At 41.4% G+C, this 26,853-nt stretch overlaps 1 protein-coding gene across 14 annotated transcripts in view; it reads right to left on the bottom strand.

Annotated features, from left to right (window-relative positions):
- LOC138965405 (zinc finger and SCAN domain-containing protein 26-like) overlaps nt 1-26,197 on the bottom strand; it is a 122,801-nt gene extending 96,604 nt beyond the window's left edge. For 11 of the 14 annotated variants that reach the window (XM_070337548.1, XM_070337547.1, XM_070337558.1 and 8 more), the window contains exons 1-3: nt 26,076-26,197; nt 21,656-21,885; nt 18,831-19,638 (exon numbers count right to left, since the gene is read on the bottom strand). In XM_070337548.1, the coding sequence (XP_070193649.1) occupies nt 18,831-19,638; nt 21,656-21,834 (987 nt within the window). In that variant the 5' untranslated portion in view covers nt 21,835-21,885; nt 26,076-26,197. The other 3 variants (XM_070337551.1, XM_070337549.1, XM_070337556.1) reach the window with 3 other exon arrangements.
- Nucleotides 26,198-26,853: the final 656 nt, after the last annotated feature.

The raw sequence follows: 26,853 nt of genomic DNA, 5'->3' as shown, positions 1-26,853 counted from the left end.
AAAGTGCAAACAACAATAATACGATAAAATGTCTTTTTGTGAAAGTTATGATGCAATTTGTGGAGCAACTCACCTCGCTTTGCCGCCGCGTGAGAGCTGAAATGGATTAAACCGGAGCGTGGGTAGTTTCTTCGTATCAACCGGTTATACGGTGTGTGTTTTACCTTCGAAAAAAACCAGTAGTTCTAAAAAATCAACCTGTAGGTCCTACCGGCAGCCAATTTTGTTCCGGTATTTTCTCATTTCAACCGGTAAAATAATGGTAATTTCCGATTAACACCAATACTAGAAACAAAGGTGAAAACTAACTTTTGTTAACGCAGAAAAGTCTGCAGAATTCATTGCATACCTTCTTTTCAAAAACATTGACTTGTGCATACCTGTCAAGTCCTACGCATTCTGCGTAATTCTTACGGATTTTCGGTGTTTTTTGGGTCCTACGTCGTATACCTCAAACCATACGCATTTTCAGCATTTAAAAAAAAAATATATATATATATATATTTTTTTTTGCTGGCATGGACTGCCGTTCATTCATTTCTGAGGAGGAGCTTGCACCAGCCACACAACAGAAGTTCTGGCATGATGTGCGCCAGTTCTACGTGGCCTGTGTGAGGAAAATGTTGAATACATTTCCATTTGGCAGTGAAACCCTGCAACACCTTCAAGTGCTGGATCACAGTCTGGGAGCTGATACACTGACTGCCTTCTTGCAGGTCAAAATTAACTCTGATGCATGCTGCCATGATTTTAAGGTGACTGGCAGCATGATTGACAAAGCAAAGATTTGCACAGATGAATACAACAAAGAACACAAGTGACAAAAAAAATGAACGAACAAGAGTGCAGTGCAAATGTATTACATGTAGTGGTAAATAAAGAGCAGTTTGTGTAGAAAGGAATTTATGTGTTTTACTTTTAGTTTGCGAAAAACAATCTGATTGGTTTAGTGTGTATGCGTGAGAAGTTGAATTTGTGCGTTTGTCCTGATCCACGCATTAACTATGGTTTTTGATCCCCAACTATGGTTTCTTATGCCATTTACTATGGTCAGAGGCCAAAAGTACTTGACAGGTATGACTTGTGTGACGAGCATTGTGGCCGTTGTGATGTTCACAACTATTTGTCATAATAATTCTTGAAAATAAATTCTTGCTTGCTTTTAGTTTCAATAATCAAAACTATTGCCACCTTGTTGAATTCTATACTTTTGATCAGACCATTGCTGAGAATCTTTTGCAACTTAACAATTCCTGATTTGTATCATGGTTTGTTGCTAAACAGAGCCAAATTGATGAACTTGCCATTTAGTCGTAAGATGACTGTGTTATGAACTGTATTTTTTAATCAGACAATCGCCAACCAGTACTGTTCCATCCACCATGTGAGCATCAGAACACTTCATAATTTGTAAAGCCTTTGGGGTTTAACAGCCGAAAAGGTGTAAGATGACATTGATCAGGCATGGAAATTGAAAAAAGTAAAAAAGGCTGAACATTTGTAAGTAATAGCAAAGTGGACAGCGCAAAGCGCCTAGCCCTGCTAGGGGTGTTCGGGGGCATGCCCCCCCACCCCCCCGGATTTTTTTCTCTCCAAAGAACCCAAATGGTGCAATTTGGTATCATGTGACCTCCAACCTTGCCATTAAATTCAGTTTTTAGAACCATTGTTGCCTCCCCCTTTTATTTTTTCGGCGGACACTTTTGCGGCGGAACAAAAAAAAAATACGGCGGAAATTTGCCTTTCGGCTGACAATTCCCATGCCTGATTGATAAAGGAATATAGAGAAAATAAGCAAACAAGTTTATACATATAATTTTTATTTGTATTAATGTCGTCACCACTGAATGTATGCCAACTTCTACCGGTAATTCAATTTAAATCAAAACGTAACAATTCACAATTAAATAAAGAGGTTTGTCTTAAATAAGTTGTATGTACCAACAGTGTACAAGTGTTTTAAGGTTTCAAGCCGGTTATCCCCCGTGACATAACTGTCCAAACCTCGTATCACAAAACTGTCTACATCCAATTCTAATACCACCGTCTACTTCCCCACATTACCACGCCGTGGATCGTGTAACTCTGCATTTGTGCCACCGCAACCTTTTATCGCTTCACGCCGACGAAGAGGCAAGCTGCGAGGTAGGTCTCTCGAATGATAAATTAAATTGTTAGAATGCTGGGCACTCAGCATGTTCTCAAGTGTTGCATTTCACATACTTATATCCTTAGCTATATTTCTGTATATATTTTTTGATGCTTTGATGGCCCTGGTGATCGTGACGATCTGTTTTTCTTCTCGTTTCCCCATGTTTTGGGCATATTTTCAGTTTCTGCGTCAAGTGCAACAAAACGGAGATTACTGGTTATTCTTGGACATGTTCACAGATAACTTTAATGTTTTATGAATCTCCACGTGTAGTTTCTCTGTATATAGTTCCATATATACTTTGCAAGAAGCAGATAAAAACAGAGTGTCAACAACTCTCTGTAATTCGCCACCGCATCAATACAATGTTAGATGTAACTCGCCACCGCATTTTTTGTTATTCGCCACCGCACTACGCTAATTGTTATTTTCAAACGCATCAACATCGTGGAGGCATTTAAACCTTTATTTTTGTCACAAAACTGACAGCAATTGATAGGAGCATTTTAACTTTTGTGCTGCAAGTTTTAAACTCAGGGGCGTGGCGTGATGTTGCCTATGCAAAGGATTTAAAGGCACCATGAGTTGACAAATCAAACTGTAGTATTTCTTCTTCTTCTTCTTCTTCTTCTTCTTCTTCTTCTTCTTCTTCTGTATGAAAAGTATGCTTATCTGTACTTGAGTGTATAACCCACATGTACTGGAATGTGCTTATATATATATATATATATATATATGACCCCCCCAAAAAAATCCCTGGGACTGTGAGATTCAAGAGGTTTAGGGTATGATGACATCAATAGGAAATATAACAGGCTAATCAAAATCGGTTGAATCAATTCAATAGTGTGCTTAACAAAACTTCAGATAAGTGCTTCATTTTCAAACTAAAAAAAAAAAAAAAAAAAAAAAAAAAAATATAATAATCAAAATATGCTGGATCTATTCAAAAGTGTTCATTGCAGAACTGAAAACAAAATTCTTTGAAAACAACATTTCAGGCAACACATTTCTTGGAATGGCGTAAAAGCTGCGTCCTGTACATGAAAGGATAAAAGCATCTTGGGCAGGAGTGAGCAAGTGTGTGTGTGTGTGTGTTGGTGTGAGCCTTGAGTGTTGATTTGTGTTTATACTCTTCGCCACAGACATCACACGCGTACTTAGTGATTTGCACACATGTGTGGCGGTTTGGGTTTGCATTGCGTTTGCACGCAAATTTTTTGTGGCACTTGGAGCAGTCGAATGGTTTTTGCCCGATGTGCTGTTTGTTCACATGTGACTGGAGGTCTGCAGACCTCGTGAATGTTTTTTTGCACATCCCACAGGTAACCCTTGGACCCCCACCCTCTGTGTGATGGAAGAGCCTGTGGTTTCTTAATGTTCGTTGGTGTTCATATGTTTTCCCACATTCTGGGCATAAACACTGCTTTTGCTCTGACTTCTTTTTCTGCGGTGTCGAAGTCACTGGTGGTCGAGTAGTAACTTCTACCACATCACTGACATCAAGGAAGCTGTCAATGGTTTGCCCGGACTGTTCCAAATCCATCTGCAACAAAACCACTCGTATCCCGTCAGAAGTTATTGTATTACATTCTTTTATTGTATAAGCATATGTGATTGAAGAGCGCAGCGATTCTTGCCATTCTAGCAATAAACACTCAGTGGCTGAAATCACTAAGTTTGACAATATGGAACCTGCCTCTTCCTGTTTGATTTGCGGTCACTTGAGTCTGAAACTGGGCCTGGAACGCTCCTGTTAAAAACATTGTGGGGCCAAATACCACATAATTCTAAAATTCTTAAGCTTCGTTGGTGTTTATGTGTGTGAAATAATTCTAAAATTCAGTCATTCCTATTACCAGCGACAACACAAAAACTCATCAGTTTGACGCTGGAAGAGAAAAGAACGCCTCTGACAGACGTGACGTTTTTCGGGAAAGAAGAATGACGAAGAATGTGGGAGTGAAACGCCGCCAGGTGCGTCTCAGAAACGTGTTCTACAAAAGCTGAACTATACACTGAACTGAACAACTCCAAATCAATATTTTCAATTGGAAGTGACAGAATCACTGAATTCTTCAACATATTATGCAATTCATTAGACAGTTGCGGTGGCGAATAACATCCAAGACGTGAAATTGCGGTGGCGAATTACACCAAGCATCGGTGGCGTATAACATGAAGTCTAATTGTTTGTGTTTTCTTTTGCCGCGTGCGTCACCCAAAGACAAAATTGTGCAACAGCATTCATCAAGAATACAAAGGACATGTTTAGCTCACAGGATATCATCACGGGAATGCATCAACTAGTGCTGTTTCGTTGAAGTTACGAAGGAAGGGACAAATCGTGCAATTTCAGCTACAATTCCAGCAGAAATCGGACTTCAGAACTGCCGAAACCTGACATTTCGACTAAAAAAGCACGTACCTTAGACCTTGAGTATATACTTCTTTAAAATGTACTAATGAAGAATCTAGATGATGCCTGAAAGTCCTACAAATTTTCATTTTCTGTGAGAGACCTACCTTGCAGCTTGCCTCATCGTCGGCGTGATCGAAGCGATAAAAAGTTGCGGTGGCGCAAATGCAGAGTTACACGATCCACGGCGTGATTACAGCCGCTTGTCAGCGGGTTTTACACTCTTGCTAAATCTCAGATTAGTTACTCACTGTCTCCACCAACATGACTTTCTGTATCGCATACCACTGTCCTCATCCAAAACCACTGTTTACTTCCCACATTACAGCAGCATTTACACTCTTGCTAAATCCCAGATTAGTTACTGTCTAAACCTCATATCACATAACTGTCTACATCCAATTCCAAATCCACTGTCTACTTCCAACATTACAGCAGCATTAAGACTCTTGCTAAATCCCAGATTAGTTACTGTCTCCTCCAACATGTCTTTCTATATCGCATAGCACTGTCCTCACCCAAAACCAGTCTACTTCCAACATTACAGCGGCATTAAGACTCTTGCTAAATCCCAGATTAGTTACTGTCTCCTCCAACATGTCTTTCTATATATATATCGCATAGCACTGTCCTCACCCAAAACCAGTCTACTTCCAACATTACAGCGGCATTTACACTCTTGCAAAATCCCAGATTAGTTACTGTTTCCACAAACATGACTTTCTGTATCGCAAACCAGTCTAGAGTCTTTGTCCAATACCGCTGTCTACTTGCCACACGACACTACTGTCAACAAGCAGCGTAGTCAGACACAGAGACATTGCATTTCTTGGCATGGCGCAGCAGCTGTGACCTGAACTTAAACTGCGCTGAGCATTTGGCACAGGAATAGTGAAAGTTAGTGGAGTGTGTGAGCTTGCGGTGCTCATGAAGACTTTTCTTGCTACTGTACGTCCTAGAACACAGCTCACAAGTGTGTAGACCATCCGTATTAACATCAACCAGTCCTGCTGATTCAACAACACACCGGTGCCTGTTCGGGTTGACATTCCTCATGTTGGCAAAGGTTTTGGTGCATGTTGAGCAAGAGTAGGGTCTGACTTTCTTGTGCACAGCGTTTGTGTGCGCGTTTAATTCACAGTCCTCTCTAAAACGCTTGTTGCAGATCTCGCACACAAAGGCACCATTCGCCAGATGCTGTAGTCTCCTGTGTCTCGCCAGAGATCTGATGTCACGGTAGCCCTTGCCACAATCCTCACAAAGATGAGAAAGATGAGTTTGATTGGGACATGGGGTTGAAGTCATCAGCGAACTTCCACCTGCGCTTGGGTCACTTTCTATATTGCTGCTGTCCAGGGTTACAGCTGAGATCTCCATCTGTTGGGAAAAGCCCCCAAAACAAATGTGTCCACAAAATGACTAAGCAACGACACAGAAATGGTAATTTTAGCCGAGAAAAGGGGCAACACAGTTTTTCAAGTACACAGGGGATAACCTGACAGACGCGGGGCGGAAGTTATAAGCTGGTCCTGACACGATTAAAGGCACGTTTTGTCTGTTTTCTCGGAATTGTTTGATTTACGTCGAGATTTAACTTAGGTAAGCTACTGATTAACCAATGACTTAATTTGTTTCTGGATGCACAAAATGTCAAAGAGCCTTAGGCCTAAAAAAAAATAGGTGTGGTTACGGTAACCCGACCTATCCTATTTTTAGGGGCCGATCCTATAACTTTTTATTACATTTGTCAAAAAAAAAAAATAAAAAAAATAAAAAAAAACCCAGTGCAAAAAACGCAATGAAAGCGAAAGCGCCCGAGTCGCACACTTATTTCCCTGTCAAGTAGGTTTAATTTGTACACATTAGAAAAAAAAGTTTTAAAAAAAAAGTGATTGCCTACCTACCTACCCTATTGTTTTTGGCTATGTTACCGTAACCACACCTATTATTTTTTTTGGCCTTAGATATTTGCCCATAAATTACCCTCAAAGCTGAAAATGTCGGCTGTTCGATGCGTTTGGGAAATAGTAGTGTGCTTTATTTCGCTAAATGAGCTTGTATTTGACATCGGTCTGGGATTCTAATGGACGAGGGAGTCATGGAAGATACAAAGCAGCGCTATTTCGGGGGTAGAATATATCGACCCAGCCTGTAGACGAGACGCGGTCAAATGTGAGAGATGAGCGTATGCGGGGCTGCCGACCGCAAATGGACAGCAGATTCATTATTTGTTTTGATCAGTAACAAACAGTCTTTGGTTTTTAGAAATCATCTTTTTTTTTATTGAAACAATCATCAGAACATGCACTCTCTCTCTCTCTCTCTCTCTCTCTCTCTCTCTCTCTCTCTCTCTCTCTCTCTCTCTATCCATGATAGATAAAGTCCATGATAATCAGCACTCGCCAAAAACATCAACTTTCAGAAATTTTTAAATGAGCACCCCATTGAGCAAGTAGCTGAACACTATTCATTGTTGATAATAATCTTAGATGGCATACTCAAATCAATGAATTTGCAAGAAAGTGCTAACAATCTGTTTCCGTTATCAAAATTGCAATGCATTATTAATTTGGACACAAGAAAACAGAAAGGTATACCCCAAGAGGAAACAATGTCAGCCCTGGTTTCTTTAAATAACCCAATAATGTGTGTGTGTGTGTGTGTGTGTGTTTTACATGTATTACTGTATCCACAGATAAACTCAGGTCAGTCATTCACTTACAAAAAAGTTGTCATTGACAACAGAGGAACACAAATGCATGAAGAGCCACACAATGGAATTAGAACAGATGCCAGGAATTTACTGTAGAATAACTGAGAAAAAAAAACAAGGAGTGTAAAGGGATATAGCTCAGTTGGTAGCGCGCTGGATTTGTATTCAGTTGGCCGCTGTCAGCGTGAGTTCGATCCCAGGTTCGGCGGAAATTTATTTCACAGAGTCAACTTTGTGTGCAGACTCTCTTCGGTGTCCGAACCTCCCCCCGTGTACACTACATTGGGTGTGCACGTTAAAGATCCCACGATTGACAAAAGGGTCTTTCCTGGCAAAATTGTTTAGGCACAGTTAATAATTGTCTACCTATACCCGTGTGACTTGAAATAATAGGCTGTGAAAGGTAAATATGCGCCGAAATGGCTGCAATCTACTGGCCGTATAAAATTTCATCTCACACGGCATCACTGCAGAGCGCCTAGAACTGTACCCACGGAATATGCGCGATATAAGACTCATTGATTGATTGATTGATTGATTAAAGCAAAATCAAAAACATTTTGTCAATTTGTCGGCCTGAAACGGACTTATCAACACTGTAAACCTGAGATCTAACATCAACAACTCTCCTGAGGTTGGGCGAGCCAAAAAGCAAAACAGGTTGAGATTGTCTCGGCAAAGTATGCGAATATAGGACCTATTTCATAATTTGCATAACCACATTTGTGTAATTCTGAACACACCTTCTGAGTAAACACGACACATTTAGAGAAAATGTGCAATCCAAACATCTGCACCGAGTCAAAGGTTGTTTCATCAACATTTTAATCAATTTGATAATTAAACAAAATGAGGTCGCCACAGTGCCGCCGCCGCCCCCCCCCCCCCCCCCCCCCCTGCATATTAAAGACATAAACAACAACAACAAAAACTATTTGGGAATATCATTATCACCCAGAAGAATTTGTATCTCATGAAGATCTGTTCAGTAGTTTTCTCGGAATCGCTCTACACACAGGTCAACACCCTTGTCTCGATTCCTGGTCTATCTGTCTACAAACATTTAGTCAAATCCGTTGAAAGAAAGGATACATTTCAGTGCTGCTGATCACTACAAATGGCTACTCTGCACTAGGGCATTTCTTGCAATGACGATTAAGGCTGGCTTTCCATTTGAATACTTTCGAACAGCCTCTACAAACAAATCGCCTGCCCTCGTGGCTCCAGCTCCTGTGGTCAGCCAGACTGCTTCTGCTAGCAAAGGCAATGGTGCACAAGATGCACACATATGGTTTCAGACCACCACAGGAATGAATGTGCTGAGTTAAAGTTTTCCTCATTGCAAACTTCTTCTTGCATTTTTTGCACTTAAATGGCTTCTCATCAGAGTGTTTGTTCTTTCGGTGGCGCTCGAGCAACTCTGGCCGGCGGAAGCTTTTGAGACACCCCGGTTCTGGGCACACCACAGGTTCACCTTGGCAGTGAACGTCCCTGATGTGCCTCTTGAGATTTTTGTACTGACGAAACGATTTGCCACAATGGTGGCATACACCCGGTGCAGCGGATCCAGATGAACCTGCCACAGCTACCTCGGCTTCAGGAATTTCTTCATCACCGTCTTTGGACTGCATCTGTAGAAACAGATGCTCCAAACCCATTAGAATGAATGTGTGTGTGTGTGTGTGTATGCATGTGTGTATGCGTGTGCCTCGGTGTGTGTATGTGTGAGCTGTAATCCAAGGGCAACAGGGCATGCATGTTTCTAGGTTGATCACTATTTCCATTGAAAATGATGCACCGAACTGTTTTGCTGCACAGCTGAATGCTTTTCTGATATTTCGTTCACGCGTGCGTCTGCTGTCCCATTCGCGGTCGGTCGCCCCGCATACGCTCATCTCTCACATTTGACTGCCTCTCATCTACAGGCTCGGTCGATATATGGGTCATTCTCAGAAATGGTGGTACAAAGTGTTACATACAAAGTAAAAAATAAAGTGTCAAGAAATACAAAATAATTGTTTTTACTATGAAGTCTATAGTTTGCTATACATAATAATGCAAAAATTAGACAAAAAGAGTAATTGGTTGCTGAATAAGAGACGTTTTAACCTTTGCCGGATGCCGCTTTTGACTACACACGCCCGACGATGCGGGTTTGTCTGAACCCATACATTTGAAAGAGGGTTTTTACCGTTTATTTCTCTAACGACGATGCGGGTTTGTCTGAACCCATACATTTGAAAGAGGGTTTTTACCGTTTATTTCTCTAACGACGGGGTGGGTTCAGGAAAACCCACAGCGCTACTTCAGTGGGTGCATAACAATAACAATAACAATAACAGCACTTTATTGTCCATTAAAATATTACATAAAAATGGAAATTTTTCTTCGGCACACCCTGTCTGCCTGTAAACGATTATAACAACAATTGTATAGGACGACACACATAAAACATAAAACATAAAAGGGATACAATCAAATATGATATTGCACTATGTAAATTTACCCTCTCATATCACAGGAGTTGGGTTTCACAGCCGAGTAATCACATTACAAATATTTCCCACACACCTTCACATGTACACATTGTTTGTTTTTTCCCAGCCGACCAGCCTCTACGTGATGCGAGAAGAATTTAAAATGGTGACTGCAGAAGGCAGGAATGACTTTTTAAACTGGTTTTTGCGTGCCAAAGGGACCTTATAACGTTTACCTGAAGGGAGAATTTCGAAACAGGGGTTGAGAGGATGGATCGGATCACGGACAATTTTGAGAGCTTTCCGCTTAATGGCAGCTTCGTAGAGACTGGTCAGCTGTCGTTGGGGTTGCCCAACAAGCTTGCTAGCCGTCGCAACAATGCGGTGGAGTTTAGCTTTGTTTTTAACATTTGTGGTACCATACCATGTCACAATGTTAAAAGTCAGTATGCTTTCAATCAAACTGCGATACACAAGTTCCATAACACTTTGATTGACATTAAAATATTTAAGCTTCCTGAGAAGAAAAAGTCGCTGCGAGTTTCTCCCTTCACCGACTTCTTACAGGGGAGGGAGAGGGGAGGGAGAGGGGGAGGGAGAGACTGAGAGAGACTGAGAGACTAAGAAAGAGAGAGAGAGACTAAGAAAGAGAGAGAGACTAAGAAAGAGAGAGACTAAGAAAGAGAGAGAGAGAGAGAGACTAAGAAAGAGAGAGAGAGAGACTAAGAAAGAGAGAGAGAGAGACTAAGAAAGAGAGAGAGAGACTAAGAAAGAGAGAGAGAGAGACTAAGAAAGAGAGAGAGAGAGACTAAGAAAGAGAGAGAGAGAGACTAAGAAAGAGAGAGAGAGACTAAGAAAGAGAGAGAGAGAGACAAGAAAGAGAGAGAGAGAGATTAAGAAAGATAGAGAGAGAGAGATTAAGAAAGAGAGAGAGAGAGACTAAGAAAGAGAGAGAGAGACTAAGAAAGAGAGAGAGAGAGACTAAGAAAGAGAGAGAGAGAGACTAAGAAAGAGAGAGAGACTAAGAAAGAGAGAGAGAGAGAGAGACTAAGAAAGAGAGAGAGAGAGACTAAGAAAGAGAGAGAGAGAGACTAAGAAAGAGAGAGAGAGACTAAGAAAGAGAGAGAGAGAGACTAAGAAAGAGAGAGAGAGAGACTAAGAAAGAGAGAGAGAGAGACTAAGAAAGAGAGAGAGAGACTAAGAAAGAGAGAGAGAGAGACAAAGAAAGAGAGAGAGAGAGACTAAGAAAGAGAGAGAGAGAGAGACTAAGAAAGAGAGAGAGAGAGACTAAGAAAGAGAGAGAGAGACTAAGAAAGAGAGAGAGAGAGACTAAGAAAGAGAGAGAGAGACTAAGAAAGAGAGAGAGACTAAGAAAGAGAGAGAGAGAGAGACTAAGAAAGAGAGAGAGAGAGACTAAGAAAGAGAGAGAGAGAGAGACTAAGAAAGAGAGAGAGAGAGAGACTAAGAAAGAGAGAGAGAGAGACTAAGAAAGAGAGAGAGAGACTAAGAAAGAGAGAGAGAGAGATAGAGACTAAGAAAGAGAGAGAGAGAGAGAGACTAAGAAAGAGAGAGAGAGAGAGAGAGACTAAGAAAGAGAGAGAGAGAGAGAGACTAAGAAAGAGAGAGAGAGAGAGACTAAGAAAGAGAGAGAGAGAGAGACTAAGAAAGAGAGAGAGAGACTAAGAAAGAGAGAGAGAGAGCAGGTATTACACACCGCTACGACCGAAGAGAAGTGAAAAATAAACTCCTGTTGTGCAGCGGGATAAAGTATTCCCTCATACCTCGGAGATATACCTTCACTCGCTCGCAGCGACGTCACGTGACATTTTAGATGGTGGAACAAAATGCTGTCGCTTATCGGCACTGGGTGCAGTGCCTTTGTAGTGCACTTGCACTACAACGGCACTGGGTCCAGTACCCGCTCCGGCGTCGAAGCATTTTCCACTAAAAAGTGCACAAAATTTGACCTATTTCGTCGCCTATAGGGGACGGAAAGAATGTCATTTCAATGGTGTGATAACATTCTTTCCGTCACGTGACGTCGCTGCGAGCGAGTGAAGGTATATCTCCGAGGTATGAGGGAATACTTTAACCCGCTGCACAACAGGAGTTTATTCTTAACTTAGCTTCGGTCGAACCGGTGTGCAATGGGTGGCGAGAGAGAGAGAGAGAGAGAGAGACTAAGAAAGAGAGAGAGAGACTAAGAAAGAGACAGAGAGAGACTAAGAAAGAGAGAGAGAGAGACTAAGAAAGAGAGAGAGAGAGACTAAGAAAGAGAGAGAGAGACTAAGAAAGAGAGAGAGAGACTAAGAAAGAGAGAGAGACTAAGAGAGACAGAGAGAGAGACTAAGAGAGAGACAGAGAGAGAGAGAGACAGAGAGAGAGAGAGAGACAGAGAGAGAGAGACAGAGAGAGAGAGACAGAGACAGACAGTCAGATAGACAGTCAGATAGACGGATAGACAGATAGACGGATAGACAGACAGTGCAACTGACAACAGACAGAGAGATACGGACAGACAGACAGACAGAGAGACAGACAGTCTCATGGAGACAAACAGGCAGACAGACACTGTTCCGCCGCTTTGGTAATTATGGGTGTAGCAGAACCCGCGCCGTCGGCAGAGGGATAGTTACAATCACTACTACTCTTTAAAAGTATGGGTTTGTGTGAACCCGCGCCATCGGTAGTGTTTATGTAAATTATCATAATCAATTAATTTTAATGTTTTGTCATGTACAGTAAAACCTGTCAAATAAGGACACCCTTGGGACCAGACAAAAGTGTCCTTATTCTGCAGGTGTCCTTATTAGACAGGTGCAAGTAAACGCGACAAAGTCAAGTTGAGAGAGAGAGAGAGAGAGTACTGCACATGTACATGTACATTTATAAGAAAAACAGAAGCTGTTTAGATTAAATAGAGAAACATTTAATATTGACTGTTGTAAAACAAGTTTCAGGCATGGTACTCTCAAAAACGAAAATCCGAAAAAAAAAGAAAAAAAATCTGCTGATTGACTTGAGATTATTATTTTTTCTTACTCAAGCCTTGTTATCTTTCACTTATATCCCTCTCAGCTTCAAGGAGAGGGCACTAAACACATTTGAATTAGTAAAAAGTCGCCTGAGCGGCCCCCTGGACCCCCGGCTTTATTTCAGCTGAAACTGCCATTCCTTCAGTACCATGCCTGAGTTTAAAAACTTGTGATAATGCATGTTTCAGCTACTAGGTACTGCCCTGCCTTTGATCTGGCCGCACACACAGATTTCCACTCTGTTAAACTCGGTCACTGACCGGTCACTGACCCCCATGCAGGAAGTGTTTCCTCTCTCTCAGATATGACAGGGGAACCACCTCTCATGGCAAAAACTGGGTCATTGACCCCTGGGAAGAAGGTCGTGTCTTTTAACAAGGCCACCCAGCTATCACAATGCCTTTGATCTGGCCGCACACACTTATTATGGACCCAAAATACGTGTCCGCGTCCGTAATGCCGAGGTGGCCGTAACGTACAGGTGTTTTACAGTGTAAAGCAGTCCGTGCCGAGACTGACTGTCCGTATTCTGCGAGTGTCCGCTAAGTCCAGTGACCGTATTTGACAGTTTTCACTGTACACACTAAAAATGTGCAGACAGAGAGAAAATTAGGTGTGTGAGAGATACTTAAAATTTCAAAACGATACCTTTAATGGTTCCAGAGTTACAATGATTTTAGTGTGTCTCTGGGTACAGGTGAACCCAGGAAGCACGGCAAAGGTTAAAGTGTTGTATTTACGTGATGAATGTTGTAACATGGAAACCAAATTCCAACTTTAAACCACCTAAGCCTTCAATCCTTTGTGCATTTTTTATCAGTTCTGCAGTATTTTTGTGTTCTACCCAACACATTCTACTTTTCTAGTAATGAAAGGTAAGGACTAATATTGGTAAAAAAATGACATTTGGAACTGACTAAGGTGAATGTCGTAACACAGAAACGAAATGCTTGAACCACTTTCGGTTCCTGTGCGACAGACATGAATCTGCACTGTTTGGCCTTTCCTGCCGGCAAAACCCGTCTGACCCAAAATAACTACACAAAACACAATTCGTCAGAGTTTGCTGTATTTGTTGAAAGTTCCTGTTGCGTTCAGATTACCCATTTTAAGTACTTGATGAATGTCGAACATCGACAATCAGAGGATACGAAAACTTCTTGGCTGCTTTGTTCCGTTACATTTCGCGCTTTGAGAGACTGTTTGCACTCGATATCCTTCCGACACTACATTGTCGCCATCCGCGGTGTGTAAGTTTGTGACAAAGCTTTGCAGGCTCGACAATTAAGTAAAAACTATCTTCAGTCGTAACGTAGGTCGGGAAACGACGCCATGAGTTTCAGCAAATGATATGATTCTGGTGTTTTCTGTGAATATTTGGCTGTGATTCAAAGGACTATTTTCTTGTTCGAACTTCCTGTGCGCCACAGAGCTAAAAATAGCCGTGATGTGGCAAAGTCATGGAGCACATTGCTGTCCGATGTTCGCGGGTCGAGTTTGGATACGATGCATTACGACATTCATAATTTTTTGTTTGAAGCCCGTAACTTCAAATTCAGCGTGAGTTTTTGCAAAGATGTGTTGCTACGTCCAAGACTAAACTCCTGACTGTCGATTGCAGTAATTTGTTGGTGTTTGCATGTTTGCATTTAGCCATGAGACTGAACATATTGTTGATCACGAAAGTCGTGTAACGCTTCGGCGATCCAGAAACGGCCGAACTTCGCAATTGAAAAGCACACAAAAACAACACCAACGTATAGAAACCATTTTTATTGACACACAACAATGCTTTAATGTCTCAGGAATAGATTCAGATGAAAAAAGTCGTGGTAGAAATAATTTTAATTTACTTTTTCATGATTTCAAATGTGTCACCCCTACTCACTCTCACTGGACCACCATTTCTGAGAATGACCCATATATATTCTACCCCCAAAATAGCTCTTCTTTGCATCTTCATTGACTCCATCGTCCATCAGAAACCCAATTCAATGTCAAATACGAGCTAAGTAGAGATACAAATTAAGTCATCGCTGAATCAGTGGCTAACCTTAAAATTAAATCCCCACGTAAATCAAACAATTAAAAGAAAAGTAACAAAACGTGCCTTCAATCGTGTCAGGACACGCATATTACTTCCCCCCCCCCCCCCCGCCTCTGTCAGGGTATCCCCCATGCGGTTGGTATAAGGGTATCCCCCGTGCGGTTGGTATAAGGGTATCCCCCGTGCGGTTGGTATAAGGGTATCCCCCGTGCGGTTGGTATAAGGGGTGGCATGTAACAACAGGGGTGACCATTGCCAAACCAAAAGTCACGAGAACTTAACTTTACTTAAGATTACTTTATATGTCAAAATACCTATGATTGGCGATGAAAATGCACCGGATTAGCGCTGATAAACTACGAGTATGAATTGAAATCTATAGTTGATCCAAAATGTCTCACAAAAAGCTACCATTGCTTACATTTATTTATTTTTAGAAGCTTGCGGGACAAATCTGCAATAATCAATGATAAATTCTAGCTGATATGATCCACACACAGAGCAAAACTGATGACAATGCAACAAGCAACAGAGAAAACAAAAGCTTCTAACAACCATTTTCAGATTCTATACAGTGATGGTAGGTCATAACGGCAGCCAATTTTGTTCCGATATTTTCTCGTTTCAACCGGTAAAATACCGGTAATAGTCGGTTAACGCCAATACTGCTATAGTTGTCTACAAGTCATCGTTTGTATTTTTATGCAGACGAGCTTCACTCAATCACTGTCACACAACAAGGGGGGCTGGTGTAAAACAAATAAGATTATTTTCTTTATCTCCTGTTCTTTCCCGTCATGCTATGTATCCTACTTTCCACTGTCTGCTTCAGAATCGTTGTGGACATTTTATGCAAATAAGCAGGACAGGATACCCGGGGAGCACACACATCCAAAGTGTTTTGATTACATGATATTTTTAAAAAACAAAACGGCGTTCCAGACATTCCCCCAGTAACCAAGATAGAAGATACATCCATATAATAGCAAAACTAAAACACTAAAAACAAGTTTAACTCTTGCAACCTTTTGACTAAATTATGTTGTTATTAGCCTTTTGACTTTATGCAAGGAGTGTATGGATGTGAGAGTGTTTCCACACCAGGACAAATACCAATGGCTGTTGTGTAAATGCTATATGATGGAATAAATTCTTGTTCTTCTTGTTCTTGTAAATGAAAGACACTTTGAAGCAGCTTCCAGTTTCAGACACGCTGTAGGATTTCAGCAACAGTGGGAGCTTCTAGCGAGCGCTTGCAGTCAGACAAATTTGGCTTACAATAGTGACAAACCATATATAATAATGTTCCTTTTAATTTAAATGTGAGCCATAGACAGCTTCAACCTTTTCATGCAAAAAGATTGAAAAGGATAGATTTGCATGATTTTAGATTTAAATACTAATTTAAAAAAAAGTCAGATTGGTTTTTTTTGTGTGTGCCCCACACGGTGCGATATTTCAAGTATTGTGGCACAGAAGCTCTTGAATAATTTTCTTTTGTGTTGAATAAATAAATAATCAAAGACTGAGTGTAACTGTTAACTCCGCCAAGGACGGTCCCAAGCCCGGCTGAAAAAGGAGGAGGGTTGGGCGTGGGGTTAGCACCCCCTCCCTGTAAAAAAGACTTCGCTACAGAAACGTCAACAACAGAAGAAACAGAAAACTTTATCCTGGGACCCAGGACAGAGGACTCTGGAGAGCTGTTGTTGGCGGCCCATACCCTGACAGGAGTGACGGGCATTGAGTTGAGTGAGTGAGTGTAACTGTTACAGTTAGCTAAATGCATATTTTTCTGGGCGCAACGGGCAGTCTACCTTTAAAAATAAAAAACCCGGAGTATGCAGCACCATAAGGATTCCATGTTCCAGTGTAAAACCATTCAACTAAAGTCAAGCATTACACAATGAATAACTCCGTGGCACAAAAGTTCTGCAGTGATTCAAAATGGTTCAATGACAATGTGCAATGCTTGAGCGCTTATAAATACTGTTGTACCTGAGTGTACCAGAACTAGCGAACATCGAAAGTTAGAAATTAAAAGTATGTCTTGTGGAGTAAATTTCATGTTCAACCCCGATGATGTCTCAATGTGCTTAGTTTTACTTCCATACAGTTTGATGGATCAGTGACTGCAGACCTATGCCTGGTCTAGTTAATGCATCAGTGACTGCAGACCTATATGCCTGGTCGAGTTAATGCATCAGTGACTGCAGACCTATGCCTGGTCTAGTTAATGCATCAGTGACTGCAGACCTATATGCCTGGTCTAGTTAATGCATCAGTGACTGCAGACCTATATGCCAGGTCTAGTTAATGCATCAGTGACTGCAGACCTATGCCTGGTCTAGTTAATGCATCAGTGACTGCAGACCTATATGCCTGGTCGAGTTAATGCATCAGTGACTGCAGACCTATGCCTGGTCTAGTTAATGCATCAGTGACTGCAGACCTATATGCCTGGTCTAGTTAATGCATCAGTGACTGCAGACCTATATGCCTGGTCTAGTTAATGCATCAGTGACTGCAGACCTATGCCTGGTCTAGTTAATGCATCAGTGACTGCAGACCTATATGCCTGGTCTAGTTAATGCATCAGTGACTGCAGACCTATGCCTGGTCTAGTTAATGCATCAGTGACTGCAGACCTATGCCTGGTCTAGTTAATGCATCAGTGACTGCAGACCTATGCCTGGTCTAGTTAATGCATCAGTGACTGCAGACCTATGCCTGGTCTAGTTCTTGTATTTACCCTCAACATAAATTTCAATAACAGTTTTTCTTTTTGTTCAGCATTTCAAAAGTACATGTAACAAAAACGATTTCTGATAAACAAATTCCGGAAATAACTTTGTTGTGCTTTTATTGGGTTGTGGAAGAGTTGTATTTCTTTAATGTGAGGCAAAGCAACTATCTTTTATAATAACAGCTTATAGTTATACTGTTATAGCTTGAATGTGAGGCAAAGCAACTATCTTTTATAATAACAGCTTATAGTTATACTGTTATAGCTCAGTGGGAATTTCCAGCAGACACGCCAAAAAAATACCAACAGAGTTATTTCCGAACATCGTCTATTTGGTCATTCTACAAAAATGGGTCCAGTTTGTGACATATATTTTCAGCTCTTTTAATGCTTTTTGTACTGTTTGTATTCTCTTGATTTCTGTTATTACTATAAAAGCTATTACTATAAAAAAAAACAAAAAACACCAGACAAACCATTAGTGACAAAAACTTTGCTTGAACGAATTTTTGTGCCTCCCTGGCGAGCGGCCGATAATTCCGTCAAGCTAAGTTTTTGTCACTCATTATTTTTTCTGTTCACTTTAAAAGACCGTTAAGTCAATTTATTTGTGACTGTAACATATTGTTTTGTCAATAACAAACGTTCCAACGACTAGCCTTCGTTGTTTTTTTATTCTGAATTTTGGAACGTTGGCAGTCTCTTTGTTATTGGACTTGTTATCAGATAGTAAACAGAATGTACTGTTTGTATTCTCTTGATTTCTGTCATTTGGTTTATACTTGAATTCCTTATCAATGATACAAACATCAGAAAAATAATAAATTCTTTTTCTGTCTTTTTTGATTGTTCATATATTTAAATCCATGTCACATATCCTTCGGTTTCCATGTTATGCAAGTGATGCATCTTCCAATGTACTACTAAAGGGAGACAATCAATCTATGCAAATTTTGTTTGTTTCGTTCATAGGCTGAAACTCCCATGGCTTTTACTTGTATGACCGTTTTTAACCCACCATTTCAAGGGGAGAAATTGGTGCAAGTGTTTCTCATCATTTCTCTGCAGGCCAAAGAAAGACTTTAAAATGAAAGTGGCATCTGTTAATAAAATCAACTTTCATAGTTGGAACTTCTGGTTGAAAATTAAACTATGGCTTGCACAACATGGAATCCACTGCACACCATCTCTGTAGAACAACCAAACTTCATTTTAATTACAAACGCAAAAAATAATGTACTCACTGAATTTTCTTCTTTTTCAGCTGCCTTGTCTCCCCCGTTTTGTTCTTGTGTCGATTCCTTTTCCTTGGAAGTTTCGGCCTCTGGATGACTGGAGTCTTGCTGAGATGGATCGGAGGCGGTCGCGCTTGCTTGAGCATCTGCGGTGGATTGAAGCGGAGCAGGTTTGCACGATGACCTGTTCATGTGTGAGCTGAGTGCTCTCTTGGACATGAACTTACTGTCGCACTTTGTGCAAGTATGGTCTGTATCTTTCCCCTCGCCCACTCTTCCACTGCTGTCACAAGTTTTCGTAGAAGTCTTATTTGAAGCAGGAGACACCCGCGTAGATTTTCTCTTTGCTGCGACAGCCACTCGGGAACCCTTCCTTTTCTTCAACATTTTTGAAGGAATCTTGGGGTACGATACTTTTGCCAGAACTTGTTTTTTGCCTTGCTTGGGGCCCTTTCCCCTGGGACGCTCCATTTCAACGGCCGACACATCACCTGCATCGTCGCCGTAGACTTCCATGTCCAAGCCACCAGCTCCATCCGAGTCATCGTCATCGTTTTCAGGTAGGTGCCACCCACCTGAGTCTTCTGGGGACGCCGGTCTCGCACTTGCAGCAGAGGGGGCAGATGATTCTTGAAAAGGGTCTTGCTGTGTCAGGTGCCGGGAACCCTGTGACGACTGGGCCTGCTGTGCAGGGGGAGTTTGCTGCGAAGACGGCCGTGAGGGCAAATTACAGTTGATACAGATGGGAGTCAGGATAGCGTTGCAGTGACTGCACCTGCTGCTATACTGGGGGGCACCTGGGCCACGGCTGACATAGCTGAAACATGAGAGATCTATATCAAGACACAAGATGAAACATCTGACAGATAAATCTGCCTTCTGACAGTGATGGCGCTAATATGTTTTCAAACTGGTACACAAACTTTTATGATGAAAACTATCCCCCCAAAAAAGGTAGGCTGGTCATTGGAACCAGTAAGAGTCCAACTCAAAGTACTGGTTTTGGTGTTTTACCAGCGAAAAAAACGGTAGTTCTAAAAATCAACCGGCAGCCAATTATTTTCCGGTATTTTCTCATTTCAACTGCTAAAAAATTACCGGTTAACGCCAATTCTGTTCTGACAATATGCAAACACTCATGCATACATCAACACACAGCGACTCAGAAACAGTAAAAAGAAACATAATTCAAAAGAGGTTAAGCTAACAAAAACAATACATTTTATGCTCCAGGAAGTCATGTTTTTTTAAGCCTGTCATTATGTGTTGACATTTTTCCTTCTCATTTATTCAAAAAGTAGCATTTAACAAAGCTACAAGAACAAGTACATTATGATTTGTTAAATCTAAAATATTCTGGTTTATTATCTTTGATTAAGATTATAGCAACTTGTCAAATGTTACAACTTTCACTTCAAAACCATGTTGGTTTTACATAACCTCATTACAATACAACATTACTTTGCTGGCATCTTGAAAGCGTGTGTGTGTTTATAATTTATTTGTATCATAAGTGTTTGTCTGTCTATCTACTTGAAAGACCACTGGGTCCATGTACTGGTAAATGTAATGTTTTGTTTTGTCAATAATAAACGTTCTCTTAACCTACAATTCTTGTTTTTTTATTTTGAATTTTGGAGCGTTAGCAAGTCAATCTGTTTTTGGATTCATGTTGGTGAGGTGCAGGACATGCACATCTCAAATCAGAGCACCTCTCTAATTGTCTCAAGGGATGGCCACACGATAATTACGATTTGATCATAAAACCTGTTGAATCGCTGACTGACTCATTTCCAGCAGCCCATCACTTGGCTAAAATTCATTGCATGTGAGCAGATGCCGAAGAAGATTTGAATCCATTCTTGCAAAGTTAAACTTAAAACATGGCTGTCATCCTTTCTAACATATCTTTAAACAGAACATTTTAAACAGAAAAGCCATTAAGCAGGCATTTGTATCTGACGGTTCTCTACCTTAGTACATGTATACACCCGACGGGCGCATGGCAAGACGTCGGCCTCCTTATCGGGAGGTCGTGAGTTTGAATCCCGGTCGCTGCCGCCTGGTGGGTTAAGAGTGGAGATTTTTCTGATCTCCCAGGTCAACTTATGTGCAGACCTGCTAGTGACTTAACTCCCTTCGTGTGTACACGCAAGCACAAGACCAAGTGCGCACAGAAAAGATCCTGTAAGTGTAATCCATGTCGGAGTTCGGTGAGTTAAGAAAACACGAAAATACCCAGCATGCCTACTCAACGAAAGCGGAGTGAAGCTGACTATGCTCTCAGAGTATAGTTTGGGGAACCCAAATGGGCAAACGAGCTCACACGTGACCAGAAAATTCTGGAACGCTGAAGAAGAAGAAGTATACACCTAATATAATATGTCTCCTTACTCCTTAGTATCCGAGTTAAGAATTATTGGTCTGGAAAATGTTGAATCAATGCAGAGACAGCGTTGCCTCCCATTTTCTCCAGTCCCTGATACTAAAGACCTCACTCTGGTTGAGAGTGTTCGGACTTATCATTGCATTGCAGCAACAACAACAAAAGGCTTGCTCTATTCTTCCCAATACAACACTCAACAGCATTGCATGCAATGCAACCGTAGCTTGTTTTCAGACAGAGGGAGTTATGTGTTGACTGCGTCAGAACAAAGAAACCATTGGCAAATCGCTAGGTGTGAAACTGAAACTAGTGCAAGCCCCACAAGGCAAACAAAACCGTACTGGCAATGGCGTTAAATAGGAAGCTTGCACCTGATCAACTTCATCAAGCAACCACAAAAGGTTGACTGTGACAGTAGCTGAGTACTGACGATTCTCCATACACTCACAGTGAGAGAAGAAACCTGCAGATATCCACGTCAGTTGACAAGCCCTGGGTAGCTCCCACCGTGTGCCAGAGATCCACCACATCATCCTCGATCACCAAGATCTGTTTGGTTTTCTCCACCTTGACTCGATCCTCCTCGGGCACCAGCATGTACTGCACTGGGACATTGTCCGTTTCCATTGCCACAGATGTTGCTGTTCTCTTGTGATAAACAGCTGCTTTCAGACACACCTGTGAAAATAAGACAGTGTTACTATTAGTATTACTGTAATGTTACACCTGTAAAAATAAGACAGTGTTACTGTTATTGTACTGTTACACCTGTAAAAATAAGACAGTGTTACTGTTATTGTACTGTTACACCTGTAAAAATAAGACAGTGTTACTGTTATTGTACTGTTACACCTGTAAAAATAAGACAGTGTTACTGAACTGTTACACCTGTAAAAATAAGAGTGTTATTGTACTGTTACTCCTGTAAATATGACAGTGTTACTGTACTGTTACACCTGTAAATATGACAGTGTTACTGTACTGTTACACCTGTACAAGACCATGTTACTGTTACTGTACTGTTACACCTGTAAAAATAAGTGTTACTGCACTGTTACACCTGTCAAAATAAGACAGTGTCACTGATACGCTAAGTTTGACCATGTTAGTGTTATCTGCCAGGATTGCTTATAAAAGCCGGTCACCAGCATGCTAGTTGCTTTGCCTCGCTTTGTAAACAAGAGACGAAGCCTTCAAGGCTCACGTAAGAAATCGACAAACAGTAACACAAACTCAATCACTCCGTCACACATACACACACACAGAAAGCATAGGTGACACGGTGCAAGAGTACTAGATCTAGATCTGTCTGTCTGTAGCCTACTTACGGGGACACGACTGCCAGATGGACAGATCGACACTGCGCTTTCGACAGCGCTTCCTCGCGCAGACACTGGAAACACGCTGTGCAGATTAACCTGTAGAAAATCTTCTTTGGTATCTTCTTTATCTATTTTTCTGGAGCTACGAAACCGAACAATGTGAAATCGTCTTCTCCGAATCGGCGAACTGCAGCTCGGTGATAACTGTATCTATACCACAATCTTTCATGCGATCTGACCTAACCTTGACCCCTGACCTGGTCTACATACCACACACGACACAAACCAGTCAGCTGTTTTTACCCCCCCCCCCCCCCCCAAAACCCCCCACACCCGTTTTCTTTGGATACACACTTTAACTACATACGTGCCGACAAAATGTTGATCATTGCTTCAATACTTTGAAGCTGTTGCTTGAATAATAACCAGGTAAAATTAGTATTTCGGTGTTCAGTCAAATGTTAAAGTTTCTACCACAGACATACATACATGTATACGCACGCACGCACAGACAGACAAAAGTTAGCATCGCATAGGCTACACTTACGTGAGCCAAAAAGCGTATTATTTGTCTGATAAGCAAAGGGAAGTAAGCGCTCTAAGTCTTTCAGATTCTCGCTTTATAAACTTGGCTCCGTAAAACTAAAACTCTCTGCGATACCGCTTAAAATCCTGACCAAGTTGTTTTTGGAATACGTCTATTCAAACAAATCTCCAGAATCAACATCTCGACAGGTTCCTCGCCACACTCATGCAGTTAATTTCAAACGCCGATCATTCTTCTTTCAACATGTGACGGCACTTTCAACATGTGACGGCACCTTTTGTTGTCCGAGGCTAAGTCTAGACATAGCTCTGAGAAATTATTTTAAGTTTTTGACTAGTGGGACGAGTTTAAAATGTGTATGTGTTTTTTCTACCATGGCAGTCGTTTTCCTCCATCAAATGACCAAATTAATTAAACATGCTTAGTTTTGGAGCTCAATCCGTCATGGCGTCAATAGACCTTGGTATCCAAGCAGCTCTCTCCGCGAGACACGATCTTTGTTATGCTTTGAACGTCGCAAGAACTTCACTGACTTCAGCTTTTGGAGCTCGCTGTACCATTAGTATTAATGCTATGCTCTGAAGTTTGCGGGAGCTTGGAAAACCAATAGGGTCTATTATCTAATTTTACCAGAAATATTCCTCATTTGAAACATTCCTCAAGTGGACTCGTGTAAAAAAAATAGTCTGTGGCTGGAGTGGAGGTCCGACGAGTCTTTTTCGAGCCTGGGGGCTCAAGCACCGGCGAATCCTAAATTGTTTCCCTTCTCATTCAAGGGACGTAACCACTCGGTACACGTGTTGCGACCCATCTCGTCATCGGCGCTTTTCCGGAAATGACCTGCGCTTTGTTGGAATTCCAACAATGGCCGCCATTGTAGGAATTCCAACTTTGAGCTACGCGATTCTAGAAATGTACCGCGCGCATAGTGAGAATTCTGCTCTTTCTTAGAATGCGATGTAAAATGATACAAGTCATGATGGCCTATGATGATCCTTGTGTTTTAAAGTGATCAATGCTTAGTCTTGAAAAAGCCGAGATGCATTGTATAACGCACCAAACCAACCGAATTACAAAAAGCAAAAACACTTTTGATAACTTCGGCGGGCTGTAACAACACAGTTCAACGACCCATCCCACTCGACCAAAACACACCAATTTTACATAATTTTTAACGTTTCATATCTTACATTTTACAACAACAACAAGAAGAGCAAACGCTCGATCGAGTCACTTTCGCAGTTCTGAATATTATATGAGGCATCAGATGGACAGGAAGAAATTGCTATTCACAACACAATGAGTCACGTTCACATAAAATTTGAGCCCGGTCACTTTTATAGTTTCCGAGAAAAGCCCAACGTTAAGTTGTGTGTTGCCGAACAGAAAAGGCTAGTTATCTCCCTTGTTTTTCTGATAACGTTCGTAAAAGGCTACAGATGTAAATACTTTGATGTAAAGAATAATCCTACAAAGTTTCAATCACATCCGATGAACTTTGTCAAAGATATAAAATGTCTAATTTTTCCTTTGACGCTGACCTGTGACCTTGAAAAAGGTCAAAGGTCAACGAAACCATCGTTAAAGTGTAGAGGTCATTGGAGGTCACGACTAAACAAAATATGAGCCCGATCGCTTTGATAGTTTCCGAGAAAAGATATAAAATGTCTAATTTTTCCTTTGACGCTGACCTGTGACCTTGAAAAAGGTCAAAGGTCAACGAAACCATCGTTAAAGTGTAGAGGTCATTGGAGGTCACGACTAAACAAAATATGAGCCCGATCGCTTTGATAGTTTCCGAGAAAAGTCCAACGTTAAGGTGGTGTCTACGGACGGCCGGCCGTCTGGCCGGCCGGCCAGACTAACACTGACCGATTACATAGAGTCACTTTTTCTCAAGTGACTCAAAAACACAACAAGAGTGTTCCGATATAACTTTTCACTGGTAACTATCGATTCATTGTAATAATTTTTTTACTCAGTCTTAACTGATTATATATTAAACTCACACAGTCTCTCTGGGCTTCAGAGACAGCATTACGTCCCTTTACTGAGTAGGCTCTTGTCACTGCATGGTAATCTAGGCTCTTGAAACGTAATGTGCAAATCTGTGCGCTATATTGATGTGCTTGATTGTTGCAAAATGTTGATTCAAATTAAAGACGATTTCAGCCAGTTGTAACAAACTAACACTCTACTCCGAGGAAAAAAAAAAATCATTGTGTTCAAAATAGATCGAGACAGTAGCAAATAGCTAGCTGCATGCGCTGAGTGTCACTGAGAGAATTGTTACACAGTGTACCCCCACACCCCCAATTCAAGACTTCCCCTGTATAAGACCATTCTTTTTCATATACCTTATTCATGACCTGTGAAAAGGGTATACTTTTTTGTGCCAGTCGAAGGGTTGCCATTTCTAGAACGAGGCAGCTCGTTTCCGGAAATGCGGCGCTTTGTTGGAAATCAAATGAGGTTTCGGGAAATCCCGATTATTCTAACTCTGCCCCGGATTCTTACTTTGCGCCCAACACACGTTTTCGAAGAAATCCCATTTTGGGGTGAAATCTATTAAATTTCACCACCAATTTCCTTCACATCCAAGAAACTGACATGCCTTTCGTCCTGAAATAAGTTCACTTCTTTAATTTAACCAGGCAACAACATTTCAGTCTCGAGTATATTTTTAGTCGGAAAGCTGACGGAGGCGGAAAGCTGACTCCGTAAAAAATAATGCCACTGTATTGTGAGCTCTGAAAAAACCCAACAACATTTAAAGTTCAACATTACTCATCCTAAACTCTGATCGAAAAGAATCCATTGAAAGAGTGGAAAAGTAGAAACGTTTTTATTCGAAGGGAAACTCTAGTCTAGACTGTGGCTGTGCACTAATTTAAGTAGGTCAGACGTAGCTTCTGTTGCAGTGGGAGCATACTGAGGATGATCGAACTCGTGCCTACAAATACGCTTCAATAAAAACATTGTCATAATTAAAGAATTACCTGAGGCGCGGCCTGATATTGTGAAATCGGTTAAATGTCTCGATCTTCCCGGTATGCTCGGACAATGCAAAACCCTCACACCGATGAAAGACGTAGACGCACCGCCATACCGGATGTGAAACTTGAATGCGTTCAAAGATTCACAACAGGCGGACAAAGCCAGTTGCGCATTCCTGAGTCGACGCCATCTTTGCCTTATTCTTGGCAATAACCACGAGTCAACGATTAACGGGCAGATGCAGAACTGCACGCAGAAAAGGTGACGCCTTGGGGGAAATAATGTCTTTTCAGCGTGCACGGAACGAAAGAGCCAGAAGCCCAGTCTTCGATGAAATATCATATGTGTTGTTTCGTTTTCCCATTGTATTTAACAACATAACAGTGCGGCAGAAACGTGCACTCGGCGCCGCGGATTTATCACTCATCTTAGCCATGTACGTTTCACTGACAAATCGTTCATGATGGAGCGAGTTTTCGCGAGGAACAGGGTTGAGCTACGGTAGGGTCACTGCGCATGTCTGGTTTTTTTCTTCGCGGAAACGCTGTCCCTTGCAACAAGATGGCGACAAGCGCGTTACGGATTTACTGTTGTGGAGAGTTGATGGACGACGATGATGAACAAGCAGTACTGTTTTATTGTTGATGTGAATGTAATGCCAAAACATCGAACTATCGATTCGAACGTCAATGAAGAAGTGAGCGTGAAAATCGAGCGCAAAACAGTTCAGGGCGCTAAAGTACATTTGAGCCGAAATCGCACCCAAACTCCTGTTGACCT

Source organism: Littorina saxatilis, linkage group LG4, assembly GCF_037325665.1.
Source record: "Littorina saxatilis isolate snail1 linkage group LG4, US_GU_Lsax_2.0, whole genome shotgun sequence".
Taxonomy (NCBI): Eukaryota; Metazoa; Mollusca; class Gastropoda; order Littorinimorpha; family Littorinidae; genus Littorina; species Littorina saxatilis.
The sequence above is the reverse complement of the archived record's forward strand: the minus strand, read 5'-3'. Positions and strand labels throughout refer to the sequence as shown.